The 16,792-nt window shown below is 45.8% G+C and overlaps 1 protein-coding gene across 3 annotated transcripts in view; it reads left to right on the top strand.

Moving 5' to 3' along the window:
- Positions 1-16,792, top strand: part of KIAA1549L (KIAA1549 like) — a 237,327-nt gene that overhangs the window by 149,064 nt on the left and 71,471 nt on the right. For all 3 annotated transcript variants that reach the window (XM_064492463.1, XM_064492462.1, XM_031459821.2), the window contains exons 9-10: positions 5,010-5,161; positions 10,218-10,389. In XM_064492463.1, coding sequence (XP_064348533.1) covers positions 5,010-5,161; positions 10,218-10,389 — 324 coding nt within the window. The remainder of the gene's footprint in view (positions 1-5,009; positions 5,162-10,217; positions 10,390-16,792) is intronic.

Below are 16,792 nucleotides of genomic sequence, written 5' to 3'. Positions count from 1 at the left end.
CCAGTTATATAGGCCCCACCCTAATGACCTCATTTTATCTTAATTACCTTTTAAAAGGCCTTACCTCCAAGTACAATCACATTCTGAGGTCCTGGGGGTTAAGACATCAACATATGAATTGTGAGAGGACAGGATTCAGCCCATAACAAGAAGGGAGGAAGATTTTGCAAGTCCTGGAGAGGTACCTGGACAAGTAGGCCCATCTCATACCTCCCTTCTTCCCTTCCCATCTCCCCGTCATTTGCTGTCCCAAACAAGCACTCAATAGGCTGCTGCCTAGAATACTTGATACAGGAAAATACATGGGGGATGTGGGGTGTGAGAAGCTGGCCACGTCCCAGGTCTCAGATGAACCCCTAGGATGCTTCCAGCCAAGAGACAGTCCTTGGCTTCATGTAGGAAAGAATTCAAGAGCAAGTCATGGTGGAGTAAAAGCAGATTTATTTGGAGAGGTGTACACTCCATAGACAGAGTGCTGGCCATCTCAAAAGGCAAGACAGCCACCACCACTAGCAATGTTGCTAGTTTTTATATGCTAACAAGTGAGAGGATTGTTCTAACTACTATGGGGAAGGAGTGGGGATTCCCAGGAACTGGGCCATCTTTGGCCTCTTTGACCTTGCATGGTTAGCCCTGGAACTGTCATGGCATCTGCGGGTGTGTCATTCACCAGCTGGTACATTGCAGTGTGTATAATGAAGCTCGAGGTCACTGGAGGTGGAATCTCCTGCCATGCTGGGCCTCCAGGGCTATTGGGAGTTGGCTTCTCTGCCATCTTGGTGCTAATGGCTGTGTCTTGCCCCCTTCCTTCCTGTCTCATACTAAGGAGCTTGATGAAGCCTGCTCAGGACTGCTCCTAAATTGTAGAAAATTGCATTTCTTTCTCCCCTGCAAAGCCATGGATTTGTAGAGATTATTTTACCTGCTAAGAAGGCCAACTAAAGAAATGTTTTTAAGAAGGAGAGAAACAAAACAAGCAAAAAACAACCCACCAGAGTTTATGCCCAAGAGAGACATTGCTAACCCAGCAACACATTTGCGAAGCCACCAGGTTATGTAACATGTACAGAATCCTGTCTCCCGCACAGGGAATGCTGCTTTTCAGCTTGCAGACGTTTCCCCCCTTCTCATAACTGTAAGGTTTACATTCAATGGTAAGACATTCTGTCCTTGACAACCTCCTGTTTCATCCTTTCCTCCTGTACCTGTGTCTTGCCCTGCCTCTGTTTTAGTGACGTAACCTTAATAAAAAGCTCCATACATGGTCTTGTTTTCGGGATTCTCCTGGGACTTGACCCCCTGCCCACTCACCTGGACACCCCTTACTTGTTATCACCACTGCTGCTGTTGGTAATCAGAATACACAGTGGCCCCCGTGCCTGTCTTTGGGGCTGGCTGGATCAGTGGATTAGTGCTTGTTGGCGAGAGGGGACAGGTCCAGGTCTCAGGATGACCCGCCTGCCTTCCTGTTGGCCCGTGACTGTTTTCAAGACCCGAGAGTGGCCACCACCATCTTTTACCATCATTTCCAGAAGGGTAGGAGATGGGGAACTGAGAGATAGAGATAGCTTTGTTCAACCTGTTCAAACCCACAGTCCTTTGAATGAGCACTCGTTCATCATGGGCACCCTGTCTTCTCACTGCTAACGGCCAAGAGGCTTTGAAGTGACTTTTCTTCGTGTGATTTGTATGATAAAAGCCTGACATGTTTTCACCTGTTTTCCAAGTAGACTTTTATTAAAGACGTTTTTGCACAGTATACACTTCTCCCCTCCCTGAGTATGGGTCTCCCTTTGACGGAAAATCACTGGTTAGGGTGATTCCTGCAGCCTCTCTTTACAGAGAACCCAGGAGCTGTGAGGTGTCACGGAGCCCATGTCAGGGGTGGGGATATGAGGTGGGGCCAAGATGTGCAGACTTCACCTTGCTGCCTGACAGAGGAGAGGGCCCCTCTTGGGTTTATTCATCGTCTTTATTTTACCCACTAGAGTCAAATACCCTAGACCCAGCAATCGCAGGATTTCTTCTGGTCTCAGCTCTTCTACTAACTAAGCTAATGTGTCCTTGAGCAAGTCAGCTCAGGCCCTCTGGCATCACGCACTCACCTTTAGAATCAGGAGATGTGATCTGAGCACTGAGGTTCTTTGGCTCTGAATGTGTGGGATTCAACCACCAATACAACAACTTAGCTTGAGTCCGGGAGGCTGAACCAGGCCTGATCATCGGACACTTAGAGCCGAGTGCAACTGTCAACAGAGGAGTAAGAGACCAGTGATGAAACAGCCTCCAAATCTTGCAGACAAAGCTCCTCTGAACACAGCTGGGACTTTCTCATCTCCTCTGAGCTGAGCTGGTGGTGGTGAAGGGTGGGTGGCCAGGGCCCTTTCTGATGTGCTGAGGGGCTGCAGTCTGCCTGGGCCCCTGTGCCGGGGTCCAAGGCCCCCCACTGCCTCTGTGTCACTGTGAGAGATGTGAGCACACACCTCTTTCCACCCCCTTCCAGCCGGGCAGAGAGGGCCAGGAGCCCGAGGCCCACTGCAGTCCTCAGGGAAGAGGAGAGGAGCTTTGGTCCTGGAACACAGTTCTGTTTCCCATGGTAGCCCTTCCTCTGGCGAGGGTGTGTCTAGCAGAGCAGGAGGCACATTTGAACAACAACAGCTCCTGTTTATGGACATCCCCTCAAGTGCTTTACAGCCCTACGCTGGAAGCATTTTTTTTTTTAAATAAAGTATTCTGTTCTTCACAGTGATACAGTCAGGAGTGGATGATGATAACCGTGTTTTCAGATGCACAGCTGGGGCCCAGAGGAGCTAAACAACTTGACCAAGCATACTCAGCAAGGGGGCGTGAGGATCACAGCCCAGGCCCCTGGCTCCAGCCCCCAGCCCCCCTCCAGCTGTCTCCTGACAAGGACACATTCTCTTTGCAGAGAGAGCCCTGGGGCTGGTGGGAGCCGCCCAGCTGTTGATTCCATGTAACTCTGCAGGGGGTTCCCACAGCCTCCTGCACTTCCCCCAGAGGTATTTTTTTCTCTCCATTTAAAAAAATTGTAAAATACACATAACGTGTGATTTACCATTTTAACCATCTTAAAGCATACAGTTCAGCGGCATTAGGTACATTCACAAAGTTGTGCAGCCGTCACCACTTTCTGTCTCCGGAATGTTTTCATCACTTGGAGGCTCTGATGTTCTCTCCTTTGAGGTCTGCCTCCCGCATCATCACTGGGGTTCCTCTAAAGTAACCCACGACGACACCCCTTGACTGTCCCGCGTCCCCTTTCTCTCTCTTGTCCGCTGGTCAGGAGAGGCCAGCATAGGGTTGGCAATCATTCAGCAGTTGGCATTGTCGTTGCTGGAAGGGTGTCTCTGAACCAGTGAGAACACGGGCTCTTCTGGACTCACGAGGTTGGTTGGCCCTTCCTCAGCCTGACAGCCTGTGTCCAGAGTGCTCCGAGGGGCCTCTCTGGGACCTGCCACAGTGGGATGTGTGGGCATGTTCTATCTTATTCACAGGAGCTCTGCTGACAGATGAGCTGGGGGTCCCTCACAGGGGCCCTGGAAAGAAAGCTGCTTTATACCCTCCATGGGGATTATTTCACATTTGTGGCTTCAAAGAAGCGATTTCTGAGACTGAGCCGTGGGTTTTCTTTTTCTCTTGATTAGTTTAAACGTCTTTCTCTGTATCTCATCATCGTCCGTGGCTTGTTCTGGCCCTGATAGAGTGCCACCAGAATGACAGCAGGCTCTGTATATCTGAGCTATTTCCGCATGCCAGTAGCCGGGTATGAATGGTCCTTGGCTGGACTGCAGTAGAACAAACTCTGCTAAGTGAAAAACCTTGTATTACATCCCAGTTTGGGTCTAAGAAGATGAGAATTGCTTGTAGCATTTTTGATGTCAGGAATGACTGTGTTTGAGGCAGTGTTTGTGTGTTTAGGGGAAGTCTGCATCTTCCCCAGGGACTGGAGGAAGAGCCGGACTTTGGGTAGACAGCAAAAGGCTGCAACAGTCCTAGGATGGCCCGGTGTTCATTAAAATCCCTCTCCATGCACTCGCCATTGCCCGGAATTCCATCATTGACACCCTGCCTGTTGATTACAGACACCCTGGGTGTGGATGAAGTCCAGCAGTGGAGGAGGGATGGAAAGAGAGGAGTTTCACTTACTTTGCACGCACCAGGCTCTGTGCTAAGCTGCTATGTGCATCTTGTCTCTTCTTGACCTCACAGCTCACCAGAAATACATCTGCTGTGATGTAGGCCTTCTTACTCCCTTTTTATAGAAAAGGACTTGGACTCTGAGAGGGCCAGTGGTTTGCCCAAAGTCCCACAGCTGCCGAGTGCCGGCTCTGAGAGAGCCCACTCTTTCTATCACACTGTCCTGCTCTCGAGGGGGAGGTTACGGGGGGTTCCTGGGCAGCTCTACAGGTGAGCCCTGAGAGGGACGGATGAGGACACTCAGCAGGGCGGTTCGCCCGTGTGGAAGGAGCTGAGTTGCTGGATGGAGCTTAGATTTCTCAGCAGAGCTGCTGGGAAGGAAAAATAAAATCAGGGTAGTGCTGAGCCAGGGCTTCCGAGTGGGGACCAGCAAAAAAACCCAATTAGTTGTACCTGTCGCTGTGCTGCATTCCCACACGGACTCCAGCAGCGAGAGCTATCTTCAGTGAGGCTGGGATGTAAGGCAGCAGTGTTACACCTGCCACAGCTTGTGAAGGACAGAGCGCAGGCTTTGGGGTCGCGCAGGCTCGGGTCTGAGCCCTGGCTTTGCTGATGACTAGCTGTGTGACCTTAGGCAAGTCGCTTAAGCTTTTCAGCATCTCTAACAGGTGGATGGTGATTCCTGACTCCTGGGGCTGTTGTGAGGGTAAAGTGAGGCAAGGATGGCCAAACCCTACCCTGGGGATGGGCCCAGGGCCCTGGGTGATGGGTGCAGGGTGTTGGTGGTTGTGGGCCCCGAGTCAGCAGGGCGTCCCTCAACTGAGCAGCCCCTCTGCCTTCTGCACCCGCAGTGCTGCAGGGCGTGGACAATTCCCTGGTGGGCCTGCACAACCAGAGCTTCGCCCGCGTCATGGAGCAGCGCCTGGCCCAGCTGTTCATGATGTCCCAGCAACAAGGCCGGCGGTTTAAACGGGCCACCACCCTGGGAAGCTACACCGTGCAGGTGGGTGTGCGTGCAGCCTCGGGGTCTGGTAAGAAACGTGCGGTGCGTTGTTCCCGAGCCCGTGTGCTGCGGAGCGGCCCCGCCGCAAGCGGGCGAGGCCTCTTAACACCACCGCTCTTCAGTTTGGGCTGCTTGATGGTCGTAACCATCAGAATAATGAGGGAGGGTGAGAACTGCTCTCCTGACTGCCTCACTACTAGGTTGTAGGGGAAAAAGGGGCTCGGAAGAAATGCTGCCCACATGCACATGTTTATTAAACAAGCTGTTAGTAAGCAAGCGCCAGTTCCTCCCCAGCCTGTTCTGGAGGCTGGATGAAGTCCCAGCTTTCAGGCCTCTCACCACCACGACTGTGAACGGTAGATACACCAACTGGCCTTCCGGGTGTGGGATTCTGTTAGCCTCGTTGAGTCCGTTTCAACACATAAAGCCCTCCAAGTTTATAATGGACACGCGACCACACGGGGATTTAGGCCAGGGAGCTGAAGCAGACACTCCTGGTACTCTGCCCCAACCCCCTTAAGGTTTCTGTGAATACCAATGGACTTCCGACAGCCCCCTGTTTATTGAAGGGCTGCTTTTGAGATGCCCAAACCCAGTTTGCCCAGCCACGGCTGGTCAGACGTGCCTGGGAATTCACCAGTGGTGGGGGTGTAAGTACCACAGCTCTCTTGCTTCTGAGCTTAGCTAGGAGAAGTCTGAAATGTATGCTTTAGGGTCCCTGCCAGAGCTTCCGCACAGAATAAGCTTTAGTTTCCCATCGTGGTGTTGGCTTTATAGTCCGTCCGTGGTAGCTCCCTTCCACCCCCTGTCAGTTCCCTGCACTTCTCCAATAAGTTACAGGCATTCAAGTCATCTCAGAGTCTGCTTCAGAGGGAATCGGACAGAGAAGTAGCCATCCTGGGGGTAGGAGGCTCTAAGCCTCTCTAGATTCGTTATCCAGTTTAAGCAGGAAGGGGAGTGTCTCTTGCGTATTCTGGCCAATCCACATATCCTGCCTACTACTAATCTTGCCAAATTAGATGTTAGAATCCATTTCTAACATTTGTTATGCTAATTAACAATGCTCTATTGAGCAAAGTATCAACTTACAGAAGCGATTCTAGTAGCTGCCTCTAAGAAAGTGGGCTTCTTAACTGGAATCTAGCCGACTGCCCCCTGGGATCTCCTGATTGATAATCGACCACATCTAGGGTGTAAGTTAACGCAAACACACATGCATTGTACCATACTAAGAAGAAGCTTTAAAGGAAATTATAGGCATTACCACAATCTGTCTGCAGATCATGTCCCCAGGCAATCTTGGAAGTACAAACAGCTCATCTTCTAGAACACACTTCCCTTGGTGAGTCAGCTTCATGCCCTGAGGGAGACTCCTGGTCCCTCATTCACAGTTCATGAATTTGGCCTCTTCTGTGGGATGTTGCTTTGGTTCTGAAAGTTCTTTGCGGTCTGAAGCAGCTTTGTCACAAGGGAAAACGTTAGTTAATTTCATGTGCCAAGTTTGTGATTTCCCCTCTGTGGGGTTGGTGTGAACCCTACAATTCACACTTCTCCAGACAACAGAAAGGAAGTCGCTGGGATTCAGACAGTGAAATGGGATTTGCCTCTGCTCAAGGCAGAGAGAGAATCACCCTGCAATCCTGGTGTTATTTGTGAACCTAAGAAAGGTACCTAACACATTCAAAGGGTCCTTAAAGAGCCCAGAGAGATGTTCTTTCCTCTTTTTCTGAGTACTCAGTGTGCTTGGTCCCCTTTTATTGCCTGGAAAGCCTGAGTGAAGTAAGTAGGGGTTTATTTCTGCAAATCCCTACCTTACCGAGGCTGTAGATCAACTTCTAACATCATCCTTGGAGAAATCTTGGTAAGAAGAATTTGCTGTTAAACGGAAATTGAGTGAAGTTCGTTCACCTTGTACCTGGTTCTACTAACTCTCTCTCTACCTCCTCTCCCACTGGGGACAGAAATAACATGCCCAAGTTTCCCAAATAAAGTCCCCTCTACATAATTTACATCATCCTTCACCCAGAGAAGCCTTTCATCTCAGACAATTTTTAAAGATGAGCCACCTTCATGAATATGGAGATTTAGATGTCTAGAATCTAAAGATGTTTCTCTAGTGGATATATTTGAAAAATTGAGTCCAAAGACGATATACATATGACCAGTAAGCATTTTTAAACCTTTAACTCCATTTGTCATCAAATTAATGCAAGTTTTAACTACCACGAGATGCCTTTTTCACCTACCAAAGATTAGTAAAATGGTGCTATCCAATTGTGATGAGGATGCAGTGAAGTGGGCACTCCCAAACACAGTAAGTGGGTATGACCTTTCCGGAGGGCAGGTGAGCAACTGAGACAAGAACCTTTTAGATGGTCACAAACTTAACTCCTAGAAATTCATTCTGAGGGATAGATGTGAACACAAAGATAAAAGGGTAACAGCAGTGTTTCTCAGAGGGTGTCCAGAAAATGATTCTATGAAGTGCCCAGAGGCAAGGGGGCTCTTTGGTCAGGTCAGTTGGGCAAGGCTGCATCCTGCAGAACCTTCTTGAAGATTCCAAAGGCATATTGGCATACCAAAGACTCCAAAAAAGAACTGCAGTAAAGTAATCTCCTTAATTTTCTTCAATATTCTGGTTTCTAAATTTAAATGCCAATAAGATCCTTGTTTTTAGTGATATCTACATTTCCCCAACATTTTATTCCAAGCATTTTCAAACTCACAGAGAAGTTGAAAAAAATTATGACGTGAACACCCATATGCTCGCCATCTAGTTTCCACAATTAGCAGTGTATTATGTTACTGTTTTATATTATATTACATCATTTCCATACTATAGATTAGTTTGGACTATTCTAGAACCTCATATAAATGGAATCTTGTGGTACGTTCTCTTTTGTATAAAGCTTTTTTGACTCAGTGTCATGTTTTTGTGATCCATCCAGGTCATTGTGTTATTTGGTAGTTTATTCCTTTTTATTGCTTGTATCAATGTACTCCAGTTTGTTTATCCATGCATCAGTTGATGGACACATGGGCTTTCCCCAGTTTTTAGCTATTATAAACAAGGGTTCTATGATCATTCTTCTGCAAGTCTTTCTATGGCCATATACTTCCATTTCTCTCAGCGATGTAAGAGTGGAATTCCTGGTTCAGCGGGTTGGTGTATGTTAGTTCTGTAAGAAACTTCTAGACTTTTCCCCAAAGCATACCATTTGGATACACCCCCCCCCAACCAGATGCAGAGCTCCAGTTACTCCACATCCTCACCAACACTTGGTGTTGTCATTCTGGTGGCTAATAGTGGTGTCTTATAGCTTTAAATTGATTTTCCTCACTGAGCATTTCAAAAATATGCTTATTGGCCATTCAGATATCTTCCTTTGTGAAGTGTCTGGTCAGATTTTTTTTAACCCATTTTTTTATTGGGTTGTAGTAATATTTAGTTGTTATTTATAGCATTCATACACAGGAGTGTAAAAACATGTCAAATTTAAAGAACACTAATAAAAGAGAATCCGCAGTCCACAGAGTAAGAACGTTACTGTTACCTCAGCCCAGGTGCCTTTTCTGTGTCTTTTCTGATTAACGCATAATCTCTTTCTTTCCATCAGACTTGAGTGTGCTTCTGAATTTTGTATTAAATCATGCCTACGTTTTCAGTATAGATTTTATCATCCCCATGTGTATCTTTAAGCTGCTTATCATTTGCTTTTGCCTGTTTTTAAATTTCATATTCTGTCATTTGTTTCTTCTGCTCCATATCAGGCTTTTGTATTCACCCATATTGATACAAATAGCCATTGTTCATTTATACTACTCTATGTTTCATAAAAATATTTCATTATGTGACTCTATCATAACTCATTTATTCATCCTACTGTTAGTGACTTTTGAATTTTCAGGGTTTCGTTTGTTGTTGTTGTTGTTTTTTGCTATTACGAGCAATGCTGCTGTAAACATTTTTGTAACAACTTTTAACAGCCTATGAAACTCATAATCTGCTGTAATATACACTTTGGAAAATACTATACTCTACTATAATGTTTATCAGTGGTTAATTATACTAGTGAAAAATTAATAACCTAAATGTTAAAAAATGAAGGGTTAGTTAAGTTTATGACGCATGCATACAGTAGAACATTATGGTGGTGTTAAAATTTAGTTTTATGTATTTATAATGATTATCAATTGTTAGTTACAGTCCTAAAAAATGAGTACCAACTTAAGTGTTTAACAGTAAGAATTGGCTAACTAAGCTCATGAGGCATGTCTTGAAATGCTGTGTAGAAGTTAGCATTTATACTTAGTTATATTTAAGCTCAGTTATGGATGCAAATAAAAGCAGCAATATATGATACTATGTAAAGAGTGTGATAAACAATTTTTTAAAATAATAAATAAAGAGCTTGTATAGAAAAAAAGAGCAGGAGCAAATACTCCAAAATAATAATAGTAATTAGCTTGTGGTGGAGGGATTACAGCTTGTTTTTATTTTATTTCATTTCTTGATGCTTTTCTTTATTTTCAGACTTTCTTGCATAGTGAGAAAAAGCAACAAAGGTTATTTAAAAAAAAGAACTTTGAGTCTCCAAGTACTGCTTTTATCAGAGATCTTTTGAATTGCAGACATATAAGTTCTTTTTTTTTCCTCTCCGGCAATTGCAGGAATTTGAAATTAGAAATCTTGTTTGAGAATAACCTAACATGCCCTGAATTAATGTGGAGGCCTATTTTCAAATGAGGCCAGAGTTCTCTGGAGGCTGGAAGACATCACCATTTCAGCGTTTCCTTCTCCAGTCTCAAACTGTTCTTTCCAGATGTTCATATTTTCAAAACCTATTTCTCCTCCCCGCCTCCCCCTCCAGCTATAGCAGGGCTCCTTGAGATGTTGGTGATAGGAGGTTAGGCAAAGATTGATGTCTGAAATACGCGTTATGGGTCCGCTTAGCCACAGAAGGCTTCAGAGTTGGGAGAGAGCGTGCTGATTGCCTGGGTGATTGCAGAGTTGATGCAAGATGCCCTGTAAACATGGCCTGTCTTTTTCTGAAAGATGGTTAAGATGCAGCGGGTGCCGGGACCCAAGGACCCCGCGGAGCTGACTTACTACACCCTGTACAACGGGAAGCCTTTGCTGGGGACCGCAGCTGCCAAGATCCTGAGCACCATTGACTCCCAAAGGATGGCCTTGACCCTGCATCATGTTGTCCTTCTGCAAGCTGACCGTAAGGGGATGGTCTTTCCATTCGTTATTTTTAACTCCTTTACGTGTTTCCTGCAAATCAAAGTGATTCCTCAAACTCATGTTAATGGACCCAAAGCGAAACATATTTCTCTTCTAGAAGGTTTTTAAATCAGCCAGCTGTTTCCTGTGATATTTGAAGCAATAGGTTTTGGGTAAAGGATATATTGTGGATATTAAGATGATGCTAATACTGCTTTTCTCTCCTCGGTATAGTCTTGTGAGCAGCTAGAAACATCACCAGAGCTGAGATTATATTTGTTGGGGAATTAAAGATAATTTGATCCAATAAGGATTTATAGCATCCTACTGTGAACTGTAAACCGTGTTCAGTGCTGGAGGACACGCAGGAGTGGGCAAGACCCGGCCCCTGCCTTTAAGGAGCAGAAAAAGAGTTAATGCAGATGTGAAGGAGCAGAATGCAGGCATGCTTCGAGGAGGCAGGGTGATACAGGGCTCAGCAGAGGTGACTTCTGGGAAACTGGAACAGAGCAAGGGCGTGAACCATAATAGCTGCTTCTTTGAGGCCCCTCCCCCATGGCAGCTGCTGTGTTTGTTCTTTTCATATATTTGCTCAATGTCTCCTCTCACTGGGGCAGCTCTGTTCGGCTTCAAATTCCAGATGAGGAAATCTAGGCTCAGAAATGTTAACTGACTTACTCAACATTGCAGAACCAGTCCTTGGGCTGCCAAGATATGAATCTGGATCTGTCGACTCCAGAAGTGTGTTCTTAACTGTATTGCATGCTACAATTTCAGAGGGAGAGGAAGGGTGCACCGTCCAGAAAGAGGGAGCAGCAGGAGCAATAGAAGGGAGATGAAAAGTACCAGGGGTGCTTGAAAAATAAGGAGTTCTAGTTGCCTGGAGTGCAGAACAATGAGGAGGAGTGGATGGGATTGGAAACGAGCGTTGTGGACTTTTTAATGATGGCCGTTCTGACTGGTGTGAGGTGATATCTCATTGTAGTTTTGATTTGCATTTCTCTGATAATTAGCAATACTGAACATTTTTTCATGTGCCTCTTGGCCATTTGCATATCTCCATTGGAGAATTGCTTGTTTGGGTCTCCTGCTCTTTTTTGAATTGGGTTGTTTGTTTTTTTGTTATTAAGTTGTATGAGCTGTTTATATAAATTACACCTTTGTCAGTTGCATCATTTGCAAATAAAATAGAGTTTTAGTTGGCAGGGCTTCCCTCCTCCTGGGTCCTCACTGCCATGTCCAGACCATTTCTTCTACTCTTTCAAAATCCCAGGTCCTTTGAAGCTGCCCCCTCCTCACTGCAGTCACCTCTGGACCCCAAGCTGACCCCCACCATCCTCTGGAGATTTTTACCTGCTTCATTGTCTCCACCTCTCCATCGCTTCTGTCCCAGCCCATCCTCTACTTTGAAGTCAGTTCTGTGACCTCCTCACTTCTACTCCAGGCTTTGTGGTACTTGGGCAGAGATGGGAGAATTGGCTTTATTTGGAGCAAGAGGTGAATGGAGTGTCAGAAGGAGAGGTTGACTTTGCTCGGGGGACTTTGCTGATGGGAGTTGGTGGGGAACCGTGGAAGATTTGAGAGCATGGGCAGCAGAGAGAGATCACATCAGATTAGAAGGTGCATGGAGCCTTTTGGAAATAAGAGTCTAGGGATTATCTTGGATGACCTTAAAGGTTTGACTACGACTCAGAGAGCCAGGATTCAAACTCTGTTCTCCCTGGCTCCAAAGCAGCTGTCCTTCAATCTCACTTCTTTGTTTCCTTCAAATCCACTTGGTCCTCTCAATTCCTTTGTATAATAACTCACAACTTCTTTCCTTTTCTCCATTTCATCATTATCTTCTCTTGGGCTTTACAGGCGGTTCCCAGATAACTCATCCTCAGCCTCTTTGCCGTTTATGTACCGTCCACACTGTCATTAGTCATAATAAACACACAGGTTCTGATCTTACATCTACTCCACTAAAAAATATATAGTGGCATTCTGTTGTTCACAGAATAAAATTCTTAAAGTGAGTCTTCCAAGCCTGTCGTAACAGGTGCTCGGTAAACATTCAGGTCCCTTCAACCTCGTCTCCAGGCTACCTTCCCAGCCACACAGCTTACCCTTCTCTCCTCCACACCTGGTGCTTCAGCCTTACGAGAAGGTTCATTCTTCACATTCCCTGTTCCTCTGAAGCCTTCCCTGACCCCTGAAGCATGACCCCTCCCTCAAGTTCCCTTAGTTCTAGGGGCTCCCTTAGCCCTTATCCCAGTGGGGAAATGAGCTGTTTTCTCTCTCTTTCTTCCTCATGAGCTCTTTAAAAGGAGGTATCACATCTCATTCCTCTTTGAATATCCAGCCCCAGCTACTGCCTGGCTCTATTCTTGTGAAACCCACCTTTGCCAAATGCCTCTGCCAGGCCCTGAGTGAGGCACGTGGTTGGAAGACACCTGTGCACAGCAGTTGAGAGCAGAGCCTCTGCAATAAGACAAGAGACAAATCAGTGACCCTCCCTGACCTTCATTTTCCCCCTCTATAAAAGGGTGATATAAAAAACACCGACCTAGGAGAGCTACTGGGAGGATTAAATGAGGTAATTATTGCATGTAAAGGGTTTATTTACTATACTCCTGGGGCATCTCTGAAGCACATAATAAGTGGTAACTGAATGTCTAATTTATCTATAAGGTAGAAGGACTCAAGGAGAGAGGGAATGAAGAAGGAAAGATGATTTGAAGGTTAAGAGCCCATATCTTTCAGAGAATAGGGTGCTGTCAATGAAAATAGAGAGGAGGTTAGAGAGGAGAGGCACTTTTAGAAGGGAGGGGGGTTATTCAGTTTGCGCCATGTTGAGTTTAGGTGATGAGATATTAAGTGGTGGTGTTCAGAATCCAAGCCTGGATCTCGGGAGAGAGGTCAAAGTTAACACTATAGATTTGGAGAATGTTGTCTATACAGGTTAGAATTAAAATCTGGAGAAAATCTGAGAGCCTGGGGACGGAGTGTAGCTATCAGACAGACTCTGGGAAATGCCTTCATCCCAGGGTCAGAGGAGGAGGAAGTTAAACCAACGATGAAGAGGAGGAACAGAGATATCTTCAATCCCACTTCCTCCTAATAATTTTGAAATCAGCCCGAAATGTAAATCTGAGGTCAGCACTTTGAATAGAGAGTCACAGTATGGAATGGACACCTTGTCCCTCTGAAGGGAGAGTGCAGCTTTCTGTGTGTTCCAGTGTCTTCTAAATCACTAGTTCTAGGTCTGACATGTAATACCCAACAGTGGAGTGTGTGGTGACCGTGTGACCCACACCACCTCTGGGTAATGGGGAACAATGACTTCTAAAGCAGAGGCTGCATTCCCATTGGAGGTTTTCACCTGCTGCATTTGCAGGATCTGGAGTGAGAGGCCCCTCAGAGAGCTTATCCAGCTGATGGAGGAGGGGAAGTTCTCCCCTTGCAGAGGCAGACCAGGGCAGGAACAGGTTTTCCTTATACGGCCATCAGACATTTATCTCAAAAAATATCACTTAAAGAAAGCCACAGACTGACCCTCTGGAGAAGGGAATTCACACTCATTCATTCCTTCAACAGTTTTGGAGCAGCTGCTATGTGCCTGGCCCTGTTCTAGGCACTAGAGATACAGCAGTGAACGAAGCAGACAGAACCTCCGTCCTTGTGGAGATTACCTTCCTGAGTGGGCAGATCTACCAGACAAAATGATGAAGTCATATTTTAGCTGCCAGTAGTGCCACACAGAAAAACTGAACAGGGAAGGGGTGGGGGGACGCTGGGGAGATAATGACTGCGATTTCAAATTGTTTAGGGGGAGTGGTCAAGAAGATGATCACTGGGAAAGTAACCTTTGAGTGACCATCTGAGGACGCCTGGGGACAAGGTGTGAGACCCAGCAAGGAGGTCCCTGATGGAGGAGAGCAGCAGTGATGAGGTCAGAGGTGCAGCAAAGGCACCACGGCCACCAGAGCCCCGTGGGCCACAGCCACGGGGGATGTGAGCGGCAAGACTGTGTGGGCGGGGGCGCCACAGGGCTGAGTGCTCACCAGCTGCTGGGCTCTGCGCCAGACCCTGCCCTGCGTCCACTCACACCCGTTGTGAACTCTTGACGTTTTGACAGCCCCCAAAACAAGCTGGGAACTTTTTTGAATGGATTCCTTCTCCTTTCAACTTTTGCTCCACTTGAGAATAAGTTGGATTTTTTAAAAATTTTTTTAATTGAAGTATAGTCAGTTACAATGTGTCAGTTTCTGGTGCACAGCACAATGTCCCAGTCATGCATATACATACATATAGAATAAGTTATTTTGAGTTTAGATTATGTGCGCCCTTAGACTTCATTCCCTCTGACAGATACTTTGTGTATGTGCCTGCACACGCATACATGCACACTCACACATACACACTTCTATTCATGTGTGTTAACTCAGAACTAACTTAACTTGTATATTTCAGAGAAGTGACTTTCTTAGTAGAAAAGTCTAACTTCCCTGAGGAGCTCAGTTTCCTCATCTGCAAACTGGGGACAAGAACAGCAACTGGACAAGGAGCGTGTCCCAGTGCCCGCCGCGCAGTGGAAGCTCAGAACGTATTGTCCCGTTTTCCTGTCCTTCTCCTGCTGACATTCTTGCAGATTCAATAACCATTTGTTCCTTTTCACCTCTGTACATGACTTTGTAGTTTTAGATCATTATGCCAATGAATATATTGGGTTTGGATGACTTCAGTTGACCTAACTTTACTATCACTTTGACCGTTAAGTGAATTTATTAATGTACATTAGATAAATTTATTCTCCTCATTTGAATAGAGCTGAAAGGATTTTCCACTCTGCACCAGGAAGGCACATATCCATCAAAACAATAAAGCTGAGTAAGAGTAGAACACATGTAAATATTTCACTCTTGCTAATGAAAAAAAAATTTATATATATTTAGGGTATCATGTTCTGATACACTGTACATTTTTCTCCATCAAGATAGAATAGCATAGCCAAAAAGAGGCAGACTGATATTTTTCACAGAAGCACTGAGCTTTAAAAAATGTTAATGGCTTGAAACGCACATATAAATACTGAATTACTTAAAGCAGTAGCAATTAAATGTTTAATGTCAACAGAAGCACATTGTCTAATAATGTGTTCAGAAGTTAATAATGTGATTAATCACCAATTGACAAAAACTGTGAAAAAGAAGTTCTTTTGTACTAATAGCACTCCAGAGAGCGAAGTGCTGCCTGAGGTGAGGCAGGTCTTAGCTAATGAGGTGCCAGTTGAAGTCAGGGAGTGGTTGAAGTCGGAGGAAGACCAGCTGGCTTCTCAGGCAGAGCCTCACCATATGGCACTGACTGGTGGGGTCTTTGTATTCCAGAGTCTGAGCCTCAGCTATTTGGGTCTAGTAGCCTCTAGAATTCAACAGGATTAGGAGGACCGACTTACGCTGACCAGACTTAGAAGAGATTGATATATAAACATGATAGGAAGTATTTCATTTAAAATATGGACTAGAACAACTGCGGAAAGCGAACTTCTCCTTTAACTGGCCGTTACTCTGTCTCCTGTATGGGAAGCCAAATTGTAGCAGGGATAATAGTATTTCAATTATACAGGCATCCAACTTTTAATTGAGCACTTACTATGTGCAAGGCCCCATTCTAGGCCCTGGGGATGCAGCAGTGAGGAAGAGACAAAAAACCTCCCTGCTCTCTTAGGGTGTACGTTCTAATGGAGAGGCAGGGGATGGGGGTGACAGATGTTGAGCAGATGTATACGTATCAGGGCAGGTGGTGATACATGCATTAGAGCTTCACCACTCCAAGCATGGCCTGGGGTCTGCTGCATGAGCGTTGCCTGGAAGCCAGTTAGAAGGGCAGGGCGGCCCATCCCAGCCCACAGAATCAGAATCAGAATCCACATTTGAACAAGATTCCTGGATGACTGACATGCACAATGAAGTTTGAGAAGCACTGATTTTGGGAAAAAAATAGTAAAGTAGGATGGGAGGGGGTGGAGAGTGCCAGGGGCAGGGATTATTATTTTGTAGAGTACAGGGAAGACCTCACAGATATGGTGACACTTGTCCAGAGCCCTGAAGGAGCAGTTAGGGAGGGAGCCATGTGAATATCTAGGTGAAGAGCATTCTAGGTGGCGGAATAAGCTGGTGCAAAGGTCCTGAGTCAGGAGCATGTCCAGCAAGTTTAGGGAAGAGGGAGGGTGGTAGGCTGGAGCAGAGTGAGTTAAGGGAAGAGCTATAAGGGCTAAGGATGGTTGGAGGGGCAGATCACTTAAGCTCTTAACTATACCATTTGATGGGTTTTGACAAATGTATACACCTGTGAAACCCCAACCCCTGTTATGATATGGAATATGCCCCTCATCCTACTGCCTTTTGCAAGTCATTAATTCC

This window comes from Camelus dromedarius, chromosome 12 (genome assembly GCF_036321535.1).
Source record: "Camelus dromedarius isolate mCamDro1 chromosome 12, mCamDro1.pat, whole genome shotgun sequence".
Classification (NCBI taxonomy): domain Eukaryota; kingdom Metazoa; phylum Chordata; class Mammalia; order Artiodactyla; family Camelidae; genus Camelus; species Camelus dromedarius.
This window is presented reverse-complemented; position numbering and strand designations above follow the sequence as displayed.